This window comes from Berghia stephanieae, chromosome 2 (genome assembly GCF_034508935.2).
Source record: "Berghia stephanieae isolate SIO BIC M18660-M18661 chromosome 2, UCSD_Bste_1.3, whole genome shotgun sequence".
Lineage (NCBI taxonomy): Eukaryota > Metazoa > Mollusca > Gastropoda > Nudibranchia > Aeolidiidae > Berghia > Berghia stephanieae.
The window spans coordinates 6,686,032-6,701,795 of record NC_088361.1 but is presented as its reverse complement, the minus strand read 5'-3'; the positions used below and the strand labels follow the sequence as shown (position 1 = coordinate 6,701,795).

Sequence of the window (15,764 nt, the reverse complement as noted above, 5' to 3'; positions counted from 1 at the left end):
TGGAATGGAACAGTCCTCTCTATAAACATTTTGTGACTACCACAAAGCATTTGACAGCCTACATTGAAACAGTCTTTGGAAATTACTGACATTATGAAATCCCTGCAAAGCCGTCCACGTTGAAGGAGAAATCCTATGAGGGATGACTTGTCAGGTAGTTCACGGAGGGAAACTGACACGGGCGGTTGGTGGGAAAATTGGAGTACGTCTCACCATTTATGTTCCTACTTTCCATCGACTGGATCATGAGAGAACCAACAAGTGGAGAGAGAAACGGAATTCAATGGACTCCCTGGACTCAGGAAACCAAAAGAAATTACACAACAACGCCTCAAACTTGGACTGAAAATAAATTCCGATAAGGGTGTATCCAAAATAGGCTAGTTAAATAAAGATAGACGAGCATGTAATTGACGAGGTAACAGAGTTCTCCTACCTTGGATCCAAAATAAAAAACGACTGGAATGCAGAACACGACATCAAGCACATAATCCAAAAGGCAAACCAGGCTTTCGTGGCACGCTGTAAAACTTTTGGAAATCAAAGCAAATTATGAGAAAGACTAAACTGAAAATATACAAAAACAATGTCTTAAGTGTACTGCTATACGGTTGCGAAAGCTGGTAAATGACATCCTTCATAATACAAAAGCTAGATTTTTTTCAAAACAAATGTCTAAAAAGAATGTTCAACATATTTTGGCCTACAAAATTTAAAACAGAAAGCTGACTGCACCATACCAGCATAGAAAATCAAAAAAATATATATATATTGGTGTCTTGATAGAAATGTATACATACAGAAAGACATCGATGTTTGTACATTCTCAAATATTTATCTAAAGAAAACGGCCACTTTCAGAGACTATTTTTTTTACTGTTGAGGTAGCCAGTCTCTTGTAACCACTTTTAGTCTGTAGCTGTATCTGTACTAATGAGAAATACTAAATCGACATCACTCGATAAATTTAACTTTTCAATTGTGGGAATGAAATAAATGCTCTGAAAATGTCAAATCAGATCTCAGGGCACGTGGAATATTAATGCCTTTCTAAAATAATATCCAGAATTATGGGAAGACGATCCGTAACTAAAGGTCTGAAGTTGTTAGAGCCCCAGCCATTGAATATTTGCACTGTGTACAAATATGACACAAGAGCAACAACTACACGTCGCAGTGCATCGACAAAGATGTTGGTTTGTCCTGGAAAGAGTGCCTTGATAGAATCTTGGCCTTTAGTTCCGACTAACATCTGCTATTCCTATGGATGTAGTGCGGTAATTCTAGCCCTACTGGTACTGACATCTATATAGTCCATGGAATCAAATTTATCTTTAGATCCTGAACCAGAACTTGACTTTGAAAGCAGCGACGATGAATGACTCCTTCCAGCTAAAAAAAAAAGAAGCAGAGGTTATGATTTCTAATGCATTTTTTGTGGTCGATTGCTTTTCTCGTTTATGCTTAAATGTCAGTTGGTTTATTTAAGAAATTCAATTGTCATTTTATCCTTGTGGAAGACCGCTGAGGGTATTATATGCAATGTCACCCTGATTTCAATTTAAGAAAAAATATATCAAGAAAACCTATAAATTATTCAACTTGAATGAAAATGATTTCATTTTTATGTTATAACGTTCAAGATGAGAGGTTCAACCTTAATTTAATATAAACTGATAATTTTAAAAAAAATCCAAGCATAACAGAATGTTGTGTCTTCCCTTGAAATATAATGATGTTCCCCTGGGAATAAATAAAGGGAATTTTAATTTTCAACCAGAAAACCTATTATTTAACCTAAAAGATGCCAAAGAAAGCATAATGTATTAGAAGAAAAAAAAACCCTTCTCTCTGCGGCATTGATGGTACGCGTTTAATCCTCTAAGGTCCGATACTTGATTCCATGCACACACACACACATACACATCCACCCATGCACACACACACACACACACAGAGAGAGAGAGAGAGAGAGAGAGAGAGAGAGAGAGAGAGAGAGAGAGAGAGAGAGAGAGAGAGAGAGACAGACTCACACGATAATTGTTTTTCAGAAATGTTATATTATAAAAGTTACAGCGCATGACATGTTTCAAGAAGATGACATGTCACGCAGCCCCAAATGGAACTGTGGATAGAGTCTTCTCTAAGATGACAAAGAGAACGAGAATTCTCTAGTGAGTAAAAACGCTAATCTAAAAATTTCTTTCTGTGTGGCAATGAAATGAAAACGCTTTCTTAGTCTTAGGTCTTAGACTTAGTGCATTCTCTCCCGTTTCGAGCTTGTAAACTCCATAATGGAAATTGTATTATTACTCACCGTAAAATAGGTGCTAGAAACTTAATTTATAATGATCTAACAAAAATAGGCAAATGCACAAAATATCAGTTTATCCACAATAACGAAACCAACAAATTACAACGGGGAAAATAATCCTAATAAATTTTGATAGGGTATATATTTATTGATACACCGTCTACCGAAAAGGGGATATGAGGTCATTTTGTCTGATTACCTCAGCATCGGGAAAATCCAATCCAATGAGAAAAGTTTGGAACTGCCCAAGGCTTCACAGGTGAAGAGACAGTGCAATAGATTTGTTTACTTCCCGTGAATGAGGTATGATTTATAAATGTCTTTTTGCCCTAATCTTTTCTTCTGCCTCTAATCTTTCACAAAAGCCACACGTGTTTTAGAGACATTGTCTGCTGAGTTGCAGAAGTCTAAAAAAAAAAACTGATTCCTAACTAAACACATACTTTACACTCCACACACCTAACGACACTTGAAATTGAATCAGGTCAGGAAAACTTGTCAAGCGACGCATGAGTTTCAGATTTCTGGGGTCTGCCACCTGGGATCACAAGCTAGCGGAAACGTTCTAATGTGCGAAATGATAAGACGATTGTAAGATGTCATCAACTTTATCAACTATTGCCTTCACACAAAATTTCACCGTAAGCCTTAATTTAAGTTAGGTAAAGGAAAGGAGGCCATGGCAACTCATTTGTCATTACCATTCATTTATGATGACTATTGTTATTGACTCTAGTCTATACATGATAATGCTAAAAATATGCAGTCGACGTTACTCAATCATTTTTAGTTTGTTTCTATTATTTGTTTTTGTTTAGTCATAGTTATAGACAGACAGAACTTCTGTCAGAAGGTTGATTAGTTCTCACCAAATTTTCTTCAGCGCTGGCGAGGTTTTCTACTTGGAGCCTAGAATTGGGTTAGGTCAATCAATAACAAATGAAAAGCTTTTTATTGTGATATTTTGACAGTTGAAAGGGAACATTTTAAAAGAAAAAACCCCCAAACCATTTGGAATTTAATATAGTCTTTCATTTGTCTTGAATTAGCTGAATTAGCTTGTGGTAGTATGGTGGTTTCATACTCCTTGTTTTTTTGGGTTTTTTTTTAGCACTTATGGTTTATTTTTGCTATCTCCCTCTGTTCGTCTTGCGGTATGCTGCATGTCGACGTACGTACCAAGCACACTCTGCTGTCTTTAGGAAAAAGACCGTATGTGGCCTCTTATTCCAAGTAAACATACTACAGTCTCTTTCCTTATGTCTGCAGAACTGTGGTTACGAGGGGAGATAAAACAAGAAGCACTCATTGCTTCCACGTCATTCACCTCCAACTCGCGTTGAGAGCATCTGACTGCTAGAAGCCTGCCACACGAAACAGCAGCACTTAGCAGCAACACCAATTCCCAAAATACAACATCAATCTACCATCACCAAGAATTTACAACATAATAAAACAATAATCCTCATTCTCAAGATACTACAAATGTGTTGCGACTACTGGTGGAAGTGGAAATTTTCTCTCTAACAGAGTATTAAGTGGTACAGGCTATATTAAACATAGAGTGTAAAGGGGAGTCCATGATGGTTTTCTATTACTATTATTTTCACAAAAGTTGTCTGAGTATCTTGACATTCCAGAAGCACATGTAAGAACCTTGCTAATTGGATTCAATAGTCTGTCACGTCGCCCAGCAACAGCGGTCATCGTGGTTCTAAACAATGAAAATCTGTACTTTTTATTCTTCATGCTGGCTAGAACGTTTCAAATGCCTTGTGATCAGAATGTATAAAAGTCAAAACATGATCAGATTTATGTTTTTTTCCTCTAGATACACTTTAATGCTCATCAGAGAAATATTTCATAAGGGCGTCCGCCATTGTTCCGATAGTTTAGAGCCAGTTACTAAGTTACCATGCGTCATTTCGAGGGAAGTGACGTTACGACTGTTGAAGCGTATAGATTTTTCCAGTGTTTTTAACAAAATTTAATTAATTGCTCATCCCAAAATTATTATCAATGAATGTTAACATGCATATTATAATATGGATTGTTAACTACTCTCTTTAACTGCTCTATTTAATTAAAAGACCACAGTTTGTTTCTATCAAAGGCAAAAGTGAAACATTCAAATCGCATAAAATAATGTCTAGTGCAGGATCTCCCCAAGACACTGTAATGGCACCTTTTCTTTTTTTCTATTTATAAAAACGACTGTGTGAGTGGTTTTCTAAATACGGCTATGTGGTCTTGTGGTATGACACTCGCTTTCGGATCGGAAGGTCCTGGGTTCGAGCCTCGGGCTCGGCGTATAGTTGAGTCCTTGGAAAAGGCTCTTTACTCACATTCTCTCACCATACTCAGGTGTAAAATGAGTACCTAGCCATTAACAGCGTTGTCTTTGTCTGAAAAATTGTAATATCGCCTAACAGGCGGCATGTCCTGTCCTACACGTTAAATGTTGCTGTTGACTAGGGACCCCTTGCAAAGTGCTTTGAGCTTATTTAGTGGATATTGCGCTATATAAAGCTCAATTTTGAATTTATTTTTAAAAAATACTGAATTAATAAAATATGCCGATGATATGGCAATTCAAGCCCTCATCAGAAATGAAAGTGATATTGCAAATTATTACAAATCTATAAAAAAGAAATTGTGGGTTGGTACAATAACAACCACCTACATCTAAATGTAAAAAAATAAGAAATTATTTTAAATTTTATATCAAGGGCAAACAACCATCAAGAAATAATAACAAACGAAAAAGTTGAGCAGGTTAAAGAATAAAGGTACCTTGGTGTGAAACTTGATGATAAATTAAAATGGTTGGTGCACTCAATGCTATTAGCAAAATGAATTCCAAAATGCATTTCATGAGAAAGCTTCACAACATCAATCTAGACCAATTAAGTTCTCTTCTCTTTGTTTTTAATCTTATGTAATTTGAGATTTAGTCTGACTGCCAGGGGTGGTAACACAAAAAAAAAATGCGAAAAACGTGACATTGACGTGATCATTAAATATGGCAACAAAAAGCTGAGTAAAATCCATTTTTGATAACTTTGATGAACTTTATTAAAACATTAAAATTAACAGAATTTTATGTGACAAGTCACATCCCCTGCATTATGAAATTGAATTTCGAAAAAGAAGTAGACAAATGTTCCAAATTGTAACAAAGGGACAGCAACATTTTAATTCTTTCCTTCCAACAGCTGTGAGAATTTATAAAATGCTTATTTAACCGTATCTTGGTCTACACTTTTATCCCTTTTTAATTTACCAAGACCAACATCCTTATAATTCTGATTAAAGTAAATACATAATATAATATAACCTAACCTAGTATAATGTAATATAATATAAATATTTCATGATATAATATTATATATAAATATGGAATAATTTAGTAATATAAATTATAAAGAATTATGATTGTAACGTGGTGTTTAAGGTGGAGGGTTAAATTTTATTTAAGAAAAAAATTAAGTGATAATTCTCCAAATCACTTGAGCATTTTACATAGGTAGTCAGCTTCTACACTCGTAGAATCGCCCTATTAATTAAGATTACTTTAGGGAAATTCCACGGGTAACGGACTGACAAATCAGACCAAAAATGCTTACATTTCGTGCTCTGAAATGCAACGTATTTATTGTATGGAGCTAATATTTCCCATGGACATGTATCATGTCCGTCCTTATCATATATCAAAAGGATAAAGATGAATCTTTATCAACTTGAATTTTTTTGACATTATAATGTTGGTAACGGACTGACATCAGAAAATCCATCTTTTTCAATTTTATATGTAGATGGATCAAACTTTCTGAAGTTACACCTTCCAGCAACAAATAAGTTCTTTTATAGTAACCACGAGATGTTGTTCTACAACCCACTAGCAATATTTAAAAGATTGTCCAAAATTTGAATCTGCAGTCTTTGAAAAAGTGTCGGTAACGGACTGACAAATGGATGGTAACGGACTGACACCTCTGAATTTTATTACTCTGAATAACGGTTACTACATAAAATCCAGAGCAAAGAACACATTATGTAATTATGAGCAACACTGAATACCCAGTGTGATTGATCAAACCAATACTCTTCCTTATATGGATGTCAAGCTACATTGGGCATGATGAGTAACTCGATGGGTGACATCTGATTACCTCAATCCCAACTTTGCTTTTGAAAAAATTAAATAATCAAATAATGATTCGTGGAGTTGAAATCTATTCTGTCGCAGCCAAACAGGAATTTTATTTCAACTATGAAATTAAATTATCAAAAAAAAAAAAAAATGTAGATAAGAAAGACTTTAAAACTGGGGAAGGTTTAACATTCTTTTGGTACTTATTTTTGAAGCTTAATTTTTATTCTGTATTTCATCTTGATTCCTCAAGCTAAGGAATTGTCAATAGGCCATGACCGTCACTGCAAACTGGTCGATAATATTGGCAGTCAATCTCTTCCTCATCTGCACTTGACCAGAAAGCCAGTTATAAGATCTGAGAAAGATCTTCAAAAATTTCATTTGGACCATTTTATCCTTGATTGTTACAATTTTCCTATGCAGATTGTGGGATTTCTCTTAGAAGTACATTCTGAGGTTCTGGGGGAGCAAAATAATCTTAAGCCAATTTTGATTCCTGTATGTAATTCACTAACAATCGACACCTCTTTTTCAGGGTTTTTTACAGGAAACTTTTTTGAATTTTCGTCCTCTCTTTTTTCATCTCTCACAATTATGAAATCGTTTTCCCTTGGTGCTCGCCAAAAGTACTTCTTGTCCAAATAGAAATTTTCGATCAACTTATTTTATTTCATCTTGAAAGCCCATGATAAAAATATTTCAAAAACCTTTGGTTGATGTATTGGGTGCCCTTAGCAGTACAGGCATAGTTTAATTTTTTTTTTTTTAATTTTTGGGAGGATTGTAGACACTCAAAGTTTAATTCAGTATTTTACTTTCCTGTGCTGAAATGTGAGGCAAATGTGGATTTAGGTGTGCTTGGTTTACTTTCTTTTGGAGTTGAAGATTGATCGGCTTTTCTCTTCTTTTTTTTTCCATTTTGCTTGAAAAATCCTGTTATTTCTTTTAAGCGTCCTTTACAATCACTTTCAAGTTTTCTTTGAGACTCCTGCTTTTGTTGCCTAACTTTTTCCTAAACAATGTAATGCCCATCAGTTTTCAGTCTTTCTTGATTATTTGAACCATGGATAGAGTAGGCATCTTGAACCTGTGAATAAAGAAATTGAGCGAAATTACATCATAAGCTATGAAAGTCAAATCGGAATAAAAAGCAAATCTTGTTTTCTTAAAAATAATATAGCAAAACTAAGAAAATAAAACTCATTTCTAACTTGTATCACATTACTTTGTAACAACTAAAATATTGACATTATACACAGCGAAACAGTTTGCTGACCCACTACATTTAAAGCCTCAGTGACTCAAAAGTTTTCCACATTAATTTAAATTTTTGATTTCTTTTTTTTTTTCTCCCAGGGCTTCTTGCCCCTTTAACAGACGACTACTACTGGCTCCATTGTCATAAGAATATTATAGAACAATAAACAGTGTCTTTCCCTCAATTCAAACATAGCAAAAATCTTCAAGTGATCAAAAGATTCATAAGCTTTAAAAGATTCAACTTACCTATGCAAAATAGCAGGCTTGATGTTGAAGACCAGTGTTTGAAATTTTATGATCCAAATGTTTATAAAATGGCTGCCTGATCAGTTGAAACACATTGGAGTGGACATTACTCTTGAGACTTAAAAAACAACTTTTATATATTGTTTTTGAATTAAAATAGAATTAGTCAGTCTGTTACTGTCAGTCCGTTACCCTAAAAAATGTCAGTCCGTTACCCAACAAAAGTACCTTAAATGATAAATTTCTTGAAAAATTATCTAAAGCCATTCATGTAAGAACAGAGAATCTGAAATAGTGAGTCTGTACAACAATCACATCTTTCGTAGATGAAAAAATACTGATTTAATGGTAACGGACTGACATACAATTTCCCAAGGTCATTAAAACGACTGATGAGGACAACATTTCATTAAAATCGAAAATTTGAATGTTTATATAGGTTCCTGATACTTATAATTGTTTTAATATCAATAAACAACAGCAAAGGTGGCTATAATTTTGTAGAAGTTGCAAGGTTTATAATATTGAGAAAATATTCTTTTCGTTCTTCAAATAGGGGATACCCTGACATAAAGCAATAATAAGCATCCTGTACCACAAATCTGCACGAAATATCCTTATATTCATAATCCTGAATGATTTTCCAACAAATTGGTACCAAATTTTAATATGTTCTTAAGAATTTGTAAAACACCCCTTCGGTTGACATTTTCGTGGAATTTCCCTTTAATAGAAGTCTGCAAATCCTATGATTTCCCCATTACATAATACATGATAATATTTAACAGCAATGATTATTGGCTCGTGTAGCTGCCTAAGGATATAACCTTCACAATAAAATAAGTATGAATAAAACAATATATTTGACCATAAATGTAAGTCCTGATTTATTCTGTTTTATAATATTAATGTACGAATTTACAGATTTTTATTGTTTTGTTTACATCATTGGGCACTTAACAAAGCCACAGTATTTGTTCATTTTTGCGAAGCTTATCTCTCATCTTTGTGAATGCCGAGATGCTTAGCCAGTCTGGCCGTCTCTCAGGTCTTTAATGTTGTTTGCCGGTTGATGCAATGGTGTCAGGCTGGACTTCCTCCAAGTCCATACTATGAAGGGATTGAAATCTGGTTTGATAGGATAAATGTACACAGGACGTCAGATTTCTGTGTTAAACTTCCTTGGCCCGTCTGCAGGAATTGTGTGCCCTCAGACAGTGGTATATATAGTAAATATTGTACATTATATTTACCGGTAATGAAGCCCTAATCTTATAATATGGATAATGTTTACTCAAGACTGGTCTGGAGTCAGACCTAGTAACACGTTCAAATTGTATAAATGGCTAAACAAGCCTAATAGTATTTTAGTAAAATATTCCACTTCGTGAATGTTATAAGTATAGACTCATGACTATTTAAAAAAATTATAATGCAAACGGCCAGATAGCATGAAGTAAACAAATTAAAGGTACGTCAGCCTCATGAATTACAAGACTGCACTAGTCTAGATAAACAATGATATTGCAATTTATGATCAAATTACATGTATCCAAATCATAATGATACCATGCATATCAACATCATAGGTATACAAACAGGGGGGGGGGGGGGGGGGGGGGGGAAGAGGGTAGGGTGTTACTGGCAAATTTATGCACAAAGTCTCGGATTAGGCAAGGGAGATAATTGCGTGGTCAACCCAATTAACACATCACTGCTGTCAGCGTAATGAATGATAATGCCAGTCGAATTTCATTTGTGACAATGATATAGTATGATATAAGGTAATATATCAAATATTAAAGTCTATCTTATTATCGAGACTTACTTACCTCCTGATAAAAGAGTATTCTAATTATTTTTTTCTAAAAAATATATACAGCTTATACTAGAAGACAAAGTAATATTTATTTATTTATTTATTTATTTATTTATTTATTTATTTATTTATTTATTTATTTATTTATTTATTTATTCATTTGTTTGTTTGTTTCTTTTTTGTTCTTCCATTAACTGATTTGACCCTGAGCAGCCACAGACAGTTCTTCACCCAATCCGGAGCCAATTTTTAATGCTAACTTAATATGTTGAATGAAAGAATGCATGGCCAGAATGTGGAAAATTACTTGTTACATATTTGCATGATAGTCAATTATAATTTCCATAAAGGATCGATAAAGTCTTTTAAGTAGTCTCATTCTGTTTTTATACAAACCAGAATCCATCACAGTCACATCAAATAATTTTACAACATTTGAAACTTAGAAGCATTTCAGTCTGAAAGAAGTTCTTTTTAAAAATTTAAAACGCTCTCAAATTTTTACGTTAAGATAATATTGATTGTCCTGAGTTTGAGATTAAGAGAACTATTTTTGTCAAATCATATATTAATAAATGCCCCAAAGTATTGCATTTTGATTTGACAAATTATTTTATCTTAATTGTTTTCTCATTTTAGAATAGTTTTCTCTCCTTTTGCATGGACTTACACAGGACTGATTACAATACATCGTATAAAGAATGTGACACATATGAAAAAAGATGGCTAGTGAAGAACAACGCAGGAGGACCACTAGCTTTTCAAGGCGGAGGCCCTCTAGCCAGAGCTTGAATCCTTTGCTGATTCCAGCCCCAGATATGGAATCAGCACAAATCTGGCCTGATTCAGACAATCAGGATGAGGATGATGTCATTGAGGAAGGGAGGGAACTGTTTCAAAACTTTGTTGTCGAACAAATTCAAAGAGAATCTCCACATATTCTTGAAGAAGTGCCAATTAAGTAAGTTCTCTATTTTTTAATTTAAAAAAAAAATGATGTAATCCTTTGATTTTAGAAGATGGAGCTAAATTTTATACAATTTTTAAAAAAAGTTTTAGAATAGATATTATTTGCTTCTCTCAGATATCATGTTAGCATATTAAAAAATAGCTACTGTCAGTTAACGGACACATTTATAGTTTGCTCACAAAGTTGTCAGTGAGATTCTTGATAAAAGTGTATGATGCCCGTGTTGAGAGTTTATTAATTATTGACAAAAGTGGGATGATGGTGATATGGTTTCAAATAGCCAAGAAGTGATAAACAGAAGAAATTTATGCCAGATATTATCTTTAAAAAATATTACTTTGTTAATTTTTTTCTTTTGATGCATCTTTTTTACTTACAGGACACCTGTTCAGTATAAATATCCACTTTGGAAGAAAACGGGTCGAGATCTCCGATTGTTAGCAGATGAATTTGCAAGAACAAAAGAGAGAGATAGAGTAAGAGAACAGGCTGCAGGTATTCAACGGGACATGACATATGAAGCCTTTTGTCTTTTACTAGAGGAACTTTTTCATGGGGAAGGCGTAACAAGTGAAAGAATTGTGGTGTTGTTTTACTTCTGCTCTGATGTAGCGATTCGGTTTCTCAAGACGGGTGTGGAAATGTTTCAGAGATTCATCAATTGGTCATTAAGTTTCATTGTAGATAAAGTTTGTTCATGGGTACAAAACAATGGCGGATGGGTAAGAACTTTTTTTTTCTTCATCAAAATTTCGATCCTTATCCTGAACTGTGAGATACATATTTACCAAAATTTTAGAATTTTATTTAACTTTATTCCAAATTGTAATCATTTCTTGAAATTTAAGTTTTTAAAAAATGAACAATGAGCATACATATGAAGGGTGTCCTCCAACTTTAACTGTGTTAATGTGAGAGAGGTGATTTTGAGAAAAAAATAACCAAAAATAAAAAAAAACCCAACCCCAAAATAAAACAGTGTGGCTTCTGCAATAAAACAACATGTGTGTTTAAATTACATGACTTTTCCCACAAACTAATGGGATTGTGGTTAGTCCCTGTTGGTCTCGAGGGTAAGGGTGGGGTTGGGCTTTAATATAAGCTAAAACAAAAATTTTACTGCACGGTTAGAATCAGATACCTTTGTTTTCAGTGTGTGCTCATTCTTCTACTGAATTTATATTATTGTGCTCGTGGCTTTCATCACAAGAAGAAAAAAAAGAAAGAAAATATGCCTTTTGGTACAAATTTTTTTCCCACAGGCCAGAGTAAGGTTTGTTATATCTCACATTTCTCTTAAGTGTTAATGCTGTTAACTTTTATGCATACCTGTTTTGATATACTGGCTAAAAAGGCTCATTCAAGCAGTGATTTCCTGCGACGGAAACATAAAGCACTGTTGATAACACTGGTATAGTTTTTTACTTTCAAATTTTAAAACGTGTCATGTTTTGTTTACAATCGATATTTCTACTCATTTATTAGCTGATATCCTGTATTTAAAAAAAATGTTTACATAGACCTTTTTTTTTGGTTAGAATTTGTAAAGCACATTCACTTGGCTGGTGTTTTTTGACTTCCCATGGTGGGCGGAGAGGTCACTCATGCCATGTCTTCTCCCTATAACTGTTTTCTTTTTCCAGCTTGCTTTTTGTCTTTTTCTTGAATGAGATTACGTGGTTTTGTCCTGGCCTTGGATGAAGTCCTTGGTTGAGAGGGGAACAGTCAATTGTATATTATTTGTTTTGGGAGTTGATATTTTTTTTCCTTGTCAATCATCTCTCTGTTATGTACTAGTGTAGTTAATGGTTTTTTGCTTTTGAATATAATATTTTGTAAGCATCTTTGTTAGATCCTTTGCTTGCGTCAGGATGGAACTTTTAGGTGATCTCAAACTAAACACACTGATAAGTCGTATTAGAATCTTATTCTTTTCTCTATGTGATCCAATCCCCTTTGTCTTACTTAAATGAGTTGCCTTTAATAGGAAATCTAGATGTTTTCCTATCCCATCTTTTTCCTTTTCACTACCACTAAAAATGACCTTACAGTGTTGCAAACATCGTAAAATCCTTATGTAAAAACCATTAAAAACAAAAGCAATTTTCTACCCCCTTGTAAATCTAAAACTAAAATTGTGATTATGAAGCAATAGTATTAGAATATGCAAGTTTAAACCACTGATTTTAGGATTTTGTAAAATCTTTTAAACTCAGTTGATATATTGAAATATTAAATTTCAATTGTCAGAAAAGATCTAGGCATAAAAGTTAATCAAATCTGTAAAAAAAAATTTCGAATCATTCAACTGTACAAGATCACAAGATGCCTATAAATTGTGTTTGAGATATATGCAAAAGGACTTATCTTCTGAAAAACTGCATATGCTTTTAATTTTTTAAAAAGGATTCTGTACTATATTTAGTTGTTAGATATAATATTATAAGGGGAAGGTGCTGATTTTTCACATTTCTGCTTCCCCCCCCCCCCCTTCCCTACCTCAATTTTATCATGGATATATCTGTGATTTCCGCTCCTACACATTAGCCCCGAACACGGATAGTTTATCCTGTTCAGACTGCTCTTCGCTTGTTGATTGGCTAGATTTCTGGTTTAAATGTAGTCCTCCAGAGCCATTAGGCCCATGGAGCCAGAGTTTATCCCGGTTTCTCTAGCATGAAACGGACAATAGCAATTGCTTGCTACCCTTGGATAGGACGCTAGTATATCATAAAGTACTTTCCACCAGATCTAAAAGACCCAGCTACCCAATCACTGCTGGGTGGACAGGGGGTCAGAAAAAAATCTCGCAATGCACCCGGGATTGATCTTGGCCCCTTTGCGTGTGAAGCAAGTGCTCTACCAACTGATCTATTGGGACCCCCAGTTTTCTAGAAATAGAATATAATTATATTATTCATGAGTGACTGACCAACTATTTTCAACAAGTTTTATAAATAGATTGTTTCATTCAAACAAGCGTGGCGTGGGTAAACTTGCGTCAATTTCGACACACTCTCAATGTTAGGTTTTCAAGATGTCAAAACTTCTATTTACTGCATGTGTTTCACTTTCACAACCAAGTATCACCCTGATCAAGGCTTATCCTGAATAATATAGAGCTACAACATTTTACTACAATAATATTATTATCATTTTATTTCTACATATTATATTAATCTGCATGGCTTCATGGCCTAGTTACGATAAGACCCCTATTTCATCTCTTTCGCTGATTTTTACTTTTTCCTCATTCTAGAGACACTTTTCAAAATGATCTCAGTCCAAAAAATAAACTTAGAAGGAGATATCTTGAGAACTTTAAAAAATAAAAATTGAAATTAGGCTAGAAAGCCCAGGGCTCGGGCATCTGACTGCTCAGTCAGTCCCAGGGCTGAAAGAGTTAGACCTATGTTTAGTGCCTTCTTCTTCGTTGTTGCTCTGTATTGATTACTTACCTAGGCTGATCCTGGTGATACAAGTCTTTGAAAGGTGATTCAATTTAACTCATTGACTGTTGTGTTTTTCAAGTTTTATGAACCTAATCTATTTTTCACCCTTTTAACTTATATAGGAACGTGTGACAAGTGTATACTCGAAGGCCTATGGTGTATATGTATGAAATATATTTATAATTGTTTGAAATCTGCCTATCATTTCAGGGTCAAGTTCTCAAGTCACCTTTCAATTCATGGAAAAAGGCCCTTTTCTGGGGAAGTCTGAGCATGTTCGTCTTCCTTGGTTTTCGATACTTGAGAAGGACATAACAGTGGATTACCTCAAAACATGACATTTTGCTTTTTTCTTTTTTTTTTTTTTTTCAAATTGTGAAATACAAATTTTTTCCTATAATATATTTGAAATATATACATGTGTGCGGTGCAAATATTTATTTGGAACAGCCTCATAGTCTTAACATGTCTCATGGAATAGAATTTTAAATATCATCAGTGTTTGTAATAACAGACATCTGTCTCTGTCATGGTGGATTTTCTTACCCTTTAGTGACATTGTCACAGGCCAGACAGTCTCTTTTGTTGATAATTTGATAATTAAAAATTGACAATTTTGCATGCCTGTCAAGGTCTACATCCTGTTCGTATTACAAATCTATCGAGGTTAAGTATTGAAGACAGCTGGGTATTTAAATGCTTCGTATTTCGATGTTTCCGAGTCAGATAGATTTGAAAGAAAATACAGGCTCACAGTAAAAACCAATAATGCTCGTAGTTTCAGATATTTTGAAGCCCTAACCTCAGATTTCTGAACATAATTTCAGAGGAAAATTTATTAAAAGATACTACTTTCATCCATATCTCATTGCATTAATTTTAAATCATTTCAAATAATGATTTGCATTTTTTTTTTTTGGTTAAACTGAAGTAAACAAACATATATATATATATATATATATATATATATATATATATATATATATATATATATATATATATATATAATATATATATAATATATAAATAATATATATATATAATATACACAGATATATGACAGTTGCATATTTGGTTCATGTAGTTTTGGTTTTACTTTTTTTTAAAATTTGTTTAACATTGTTTTCTATTGATGAAAATATTGGATGTTTTTTTTAAAGACACAACTGCTATGTTGTACCTCTGTCAGTCTGTTTTACAAACCATTGAATGAGATCAATCATGACTAGGCTTTTCCACTTAAATACTTTGCACTGTTTTATAAGTTAGTGTCATAGCAAATATGTTGTACTATGTATCTTTATTTGTATAAAAATGTGATAGATTAGATTGAAATAAATGATGGTAATGGTGTAGTAATAGTATTAGTCGTTCCATTAATCGTAGTAGAAGTAGAAGTAGCACTTCTACTATTACTATTACTACTACTACTACTACTACTACTACTACTACTACTACTACTACTACTACTACTACTACTACTACTACTACTACTACTACTACTACTACTACTACTTTCTTCTTTTTACTGGTGCTGATATGACCTA

The 15,764-nt window shown here is 33.7% G+C and overlaps 1 protein-coding gene across 2 annotated transcripts; it reads left to right on the top strand.

Moving 5' to 3' along the window:
* The first annotated feature begins 2,405 nt into the window (after window positions 1–2,405).
* LOC144966700 (apoptosis regulator BAX-like) lies at window positions 2,406–14,609 on the top strand. Of its 2 annotated transcripts, none has more exons than XM_078903461.1 (4): window positions 2,406–2,617; window positions 10,470–10,756; window positions 11,145–11,487; window positions 14,428–14,609. In XM_078903461.1, the coding sequence occupies exons 2-4, from the start codon at window positions 10,518–10,520 to the stop codon at window positions 14,530–14,532; spliced, it is 687 nt and encodes a 228-aa protein (XP_078759587.1). In that variant the 5' UTR covers window positions 2,406–2,617; window positions 10,470–10,517; the 3' UTR covers window positions 14,533–14,609. The 2 variants fall into 2 exon arrangements, with proteins under 2 accessions (XP_078759587.1, XP_078759586.1); XM_078903460.1 differs by having other exon boundaries at window positions 2,407–2,617; window positions 10,435–10,756.
* Window positions 14,610–15,764: the final 1,155 nt, after the last annotated feature.

Excerpts from the sequence above, each read along its gene's own strand:
- LOC144966700 (XM_078903461.1), top strand. The coding sequence starts at position 10,518 with ATGGCTAGTGAAGAACAACGCAGGAGGACCACTAGCTTTTCAAGGCGG. Across the intron at positions 10,757-11,144 it reads CTTGAAGAAGTGCCAATTAA|GACACCTGTTCAGTATAAAT; the intron begins GTAAGTTCTCTA and ends TTTTACTTACAG. Across the intron at positions 11,488-14,427 it reads TACAAAACAATGGCGGATGG|GGTCAAGTTCTCAAGTCACC; the intron begins GTAAGAACTTTT and ends CTATCATTTCAG.